We start from the raw sequence: 4,802 nt of genomic DNA on the forward strand, positions 1-4,802 counted from the left end.
CGTTGTAAAATTGTTGCCAGAGAATCTATGAATAAATGCAAGTGTATTTACTCTGTGATACGTGTACAGATAGTCTATTTGTATGTTTCGTTGAAACAAGTCTATACTTAAAATGCTCTATTGTAAAGTTGATTGAATTTCAGATGAATAAATTCGAACAATAAAAGAACGAAAGGCGTTTAAAATCAGAATTAAATATTTTCCTATCTTTTTCCTACCTTTCTCCTTCCTTCCTTTTTCTCTGCACTCTCTTTCTTTATTCTGTTATTTCACTTGTAGAAAATCTTAATCTTAAGAACAGACATATTTGCATACACATGTTAATACATCATACTGCGCATGTGCGTGCGTATTATGGCGACATTTAAACTGACATTTAAAATACATATAATATAAGTACATGTGTATTCTTTATGTATTTCTAATAGATGCACATATAAATGATTATTAAATAGTACGTAATTATTTGTATAACGTATACAAATAAATATGTTTGCTGTATGTTCAATGAATAACATAAAAAGTAATATATACTTTTGATGTTGCTTTGAGGACAAAGTAACTTATTAGTTCTTTATACAGGATATAAATAGAGGTTAAGAATAGAAAATAGAATTATAATCCCTTGAAATGGTTTTAATTCCCATATAATCGACCACATAATCTTTTCTGTGAAACGATGTTTTTTATTTAAAACTTCCAAGCGTGTTATAAACTATTTATAGTATCATATGTACTGTATGTGCTTAAATCATTATATTTCTCTATGAATTGTATTTCTTGTCATATCTTTTATGCAGATATCGATTTTGTGATATCTTCTTCATACTTATAATTATCAAATAGTTATTCAAATTTCATCTAATGTTTTGTTATTAATTTTAAACATTTCCTAGCTACAAGTGCATCGAACAAGAGAAGTGTTCAAAAACATTGTCGGTTTCCTAAGAGGGGGAGATCGAGTCGTAGCTTGACTCCCAAATGCATTAAAATGGAAGTTTCGAAACACGAGCAATTAGTTGATACATATGAGAAAATTTATGGAGATGAATGCCGAATCTGTTTGAAAAAAGCTGTTGAAATTTGTGAACTTTTTAAAAATGGGGACGCTATTCCTCGAAAACTTATGGCCGTTGCTTCTGTACAGGTTAGTTTGTATCACCTTTTGCGATAATAACATATTAAAAACTAATTCCTTGAAATTCTATTCCTTTCTTCTGTACATATGCTTTTGATATTAATATTTAGTATGTCTTTCATGCCCCTCGATGAAACTTTTTCAATCTATATGTGACCTATATTAACAACAACTAATTAAAGCCAACAACATTTAGAAAGAAATTTGAAATCTTGAAAAATATAAAGCAATTAGAGAACTTTACTATGTTTTCAATAAATTTGTCATCATCTTGAACTTGTATTTCTTCAATTGTTTTGTTATTATCCTATTATTTATATATCTATATAAAGAAGTTTTCTATCCAACTGCAATAACGCTTATTACTTTTGTAAACTTAAATATCATCGATTACAATTTTAATGTAATAATAATGTACTAATGATTTTAGAAATTGTGTTATAAATGAATTTAAATACATATGCTGCATACAATGTAGTAACATTTTTTATAGTTTTCCTGTAAATTATACGTTTGTATGGATTTTATTTATGAACATTAAAGAAATACATGTATGTCGTTTTAGGTTGAAGAAGGAGATGGTTTACCACCAGTGATTTGCTTGCCTTGTAACCAGCGTTTAGATGCATCTTACGATTTTAAATGTCAAATACAAAATTCAGATGAGAAGCTTCGTCAAATTCTAAAGCTGAAATCCTCTTCTAACGATTCTGTTACCAACGCCAGCACCATAGTTACAGCAATAATCGCTGATGTGATATCTAGCGTAATATCTTCTGAGAAAGAAAATACAGAAAAACAAGAAGTTTGTTCTACAAATTTCTGCAATGATAATTTTTGCTTTACGAAAGATGAAACAGCTTTTTGTCTCAATTCAGGGAAGAACTTGTTTTGTTACGAAAAAGAATCGTCACACAGTCGATTAAACGATACAGAGCAAAGAAAGAGCCTGGAAAATGTAAATGTTTATAAAAGTTTATTAGAGGATGATTCTGCAAGACAAATCGATTCGATAAAACAAGAGTTTGTTTTATTAGACGATCATATAGTACAAACTAAAGATGTTCCATTAAAGGGAGAAGCGAATATCGAAGAAAGTCAACAGATGTCAGAAGAGACATCAAAGACAGATAGTATTCAAGATGATGATGATGATGATGATGATGAAAAACCATTAATTTCACGCACAACTAGATTACGCTGTACACGATGTATCAAGTCTTTTCGTACAAAAGTGGCCTTGCAGAGACACGCCATTGTACATAAACGTAAAATCAAATTACGTTATGTCTGTTATGTTTGCGATAAACAATATCCTACGTTTGCAAAAGTGAAAAATCATGTTGCAATTTGCCACGAAGCTCGCGATAGGAAAGAAAATATTCAACATAAGAGAATTAGTTATGAGCAAAATAAAGCAATCGCGAGTGTGCAAGATAAAAGGATTAATAGTAATGTCCAAGTAAGTATTTAAATTGGATTTTAGATAGACTTTGCCCAAGATTTTTGGCCAAGGAAGATCATTGCAGCTATTATATTTTACCATAAACTAGTTTAAAGTCGTCGTATTGTCATATTTCAGGATAAAAGAACAAAAATTCAAAAAAATGATGACTCTCCTAAGGAACAGCGAAAAAGCTTAAAATTTACTTGCAAAGTGTGTTCAAAACAATTTACTTATCAAAAATCTTTTATCACACACGCTAAAAGTCATCCAGAGTATAAAATGGAAGAATTGGATGATTCGTCTCAATGTTGGGTAAAAGAAAGATGTACAGAAACCGTGGTGGAAGAGGAAGAAAATGAAGAAGAGGAAGACGAAGAAGATGAGGAAGATGAAAACCTTCCTGCTGAAAGTTTACAGTGCACTCAATGTGGGAAGTTGTTTGCAACAAAAAGAAATCTTAAAAGGCATGTCTCCACACATAGTGGATTAAAATATACGTGCGAAACATGTGGTAAAGGATTCTCAAGAGTGGATAAATTAAAAGATCATGAACAATCAAAGCACAAGGCTGAATTATTCGACAATTCTGATTTGGATGATAAAGAGGACACAGACAATGTAGTTAATAAAGGTGACTGTTTAGAAGGAAGAAAGAAAGTAAGTAAGTTATTAAACTCGAAACTTGAAACTTTTCTTTATTTTTAAACTAAACTAATTTGTTCAATAATATTGGAATATTATTTTAGGATCGTCACAATAGACCTCACAAATGTGCAATCTGCCCTAAATCGTTCGCGCAAGCGCAATCGCTAGCGAATCACATAGAACGTCATAAGCGGGTAAAAGAAACTCAAAAAAGATTTCTTTGCGAAGTCTGTAGCAAATGTTTTGCACAGAGTGGTTCTCTGGTTGCGCACATGCGTACACATACAGGAGTTAAGCCATACGTTTGTAATGTGTGCAGTAGAGCATTTACGAAGAGCACTTATCTACAATTGCATCTACGTACTCATAGCGGTGAAAAACCTTATATTTGCCAGTATTGTAGCAGGGCGTTTGCACGTGCTAACACATTAGCACGGCACATAACAATGCATACAGGGGAAGCAAAATATCATTGTCAGATTTGTACAAAGTCATTTAGAAGACTGACTTCGTTGAATGAACACACTTATACGCACACTGGGCAGAGACCATACGCTTGCAAAATTTGTACAAAGAGATATAACAATGCAGGGTCACTTTACGCGCATAGAAAGAAATGCAAGGCACAGCAATTATCTAACCCTGGGTTCGCGGTTTCCGTGGAAACCTGTACTGTATCAGAACAACAAGAAGTAGACGTTCCACAAGTTTTGATCTATTCCCACAGGAAATTAGTAGAGGACGCAACTGTTGGGCAAGTCACGCCCACACCACAGTACATGCTCGCAAATGTACACAATCAGAAGAATTTGGGATCAAATGTTATACAACCGTTTCCAGTGGATGATTCAAATGTTTATACAATTAATACGAAGCAATTTAAGAATCCCTATTATACAATTTATCCAAACATATAAAATAATAACGCGCGTGTGTGTGTGGGAGATTGATTAAAGAATGCCTTTTTTAGAGCTACTCCTCTGGTCTTTTTCTTTGCCATGTTTTTCCTTTTTTGAACAGTTACTGAATAAAAATGCGAAAATAAGGTGAGAGGGACCTCTAAGTTGGTAAGTACATACTATGGAGTAAGTAAATAAACAAATACAAGGTAAAAATACATGTAAAAATTAAAGCTTTTAAAAGATCATTTAAGCCTAATATTCTTAATTGTGAAAATTATAAAACGACATTTGGTAGTTCGGAAGTTTTAAGAATTGATATATCAATATGTCGGGTTTACATTAGAATTAGGGTTAGGGGCGTGAAACGAATCTTCGTTTGGGTTACACGTTGTCGTTATGCAATGGAGAAGACATTGACTAGTGCAAATACGATTATTATAGAACCGGACAAGTAATCGCGATAGTTAGGTGCTCGAGATACTAATGACAATGATCCTAGGTTCAATAACGAATCCGCGGTCGACGGGATGATAGATGAACGTACTCACAAAATCTAAGTCGGACGCGTAATATTCACTGGTCGTAAAGAATTACTCCTTTCATCAATGAGATCGCGAGAAAGAATGCCTTTCCCGTCCCGATGATGCCACAGAGGAAAACTATAATGGGG

At 32.9% G+C, this 4,802-nt stretch overlaps 1 protein-coding gene across 2 annotated transcripts; it reads left to right on the plus strand.

The window, feature by feature from the left end:
• Window positions 1-320: 320 nt before the first annotated feature.
• LOC117232650 (zinc finger protein 420-like) lies at window positions 321-4,205 on the plus strand. 2 transcript variants are annotated; one of them, XM_033492153.1, is made up of 5 exons: window positions 321-454; window positions 904-1,147; window positions 1,704-2,600; window positions 2,721-3,242; window positions 3,332-4,205. In XM_033492153.1, exons 1-5 carry the CDS (start codon window positions 441-443, stop codon window positions 4,145-4,147), a joined length of 2,493 nt encoding a protein of 830 aa, XP_033348044.1. In that variant the 5' UTR covers window positions 321-440; the 3' UTR covers window positions 4,148-4,205. The 2 variants fall into 2 exon arrangements, with proteins under 2 accessions (XP_033348044.1, XP_033348046.1); XM_033492155.1 differs by lacking the exon at window positions 321-454 and having other exon boundaries at window positions 824-1,147.
• The last annotated feature ends 597 nt before the right edge of the window (window positions 4,206-4,802 follow it).

The sequence above is a fragment of the Bombus vosnesenskii genome, unplaced genomic scaffold, assembly GCF_011952255.1.
Source record: "Bombus vosnesenskii isolate JDL3184/JDL3185 unplaced genomic scaffold, Bvos_JDL3184-5_v1.1 scf7180000013289, whole genome shotgun sequence".
NCBI classification, from domain to species: domain Eukaryota; kingdom Metazoa; phylum Arthropoda; class Insecta; order Hymenoptera; family Apidae; genus Bombus; species Bombus vosnesenskii.

Coding starts and splice junctions, on each gene's coding strand:
- LOC117232650 (XM_033492153.1), top strand. Junction 1,148..1,703: donor TGGCCGTTGCTTCTGTACAG/GTTAGTTTGTAT, acceptor ATGTCGTTTTAG/GTTGAAGAAGGAGATGGTTT. Junction 3,243..3,331: donor GTTTAGAAGGAAGAAAGAAA/GTAAGTAAGTTA, acceptor ATATTATTTTAG/GATCGTCACAATAGACCTCA.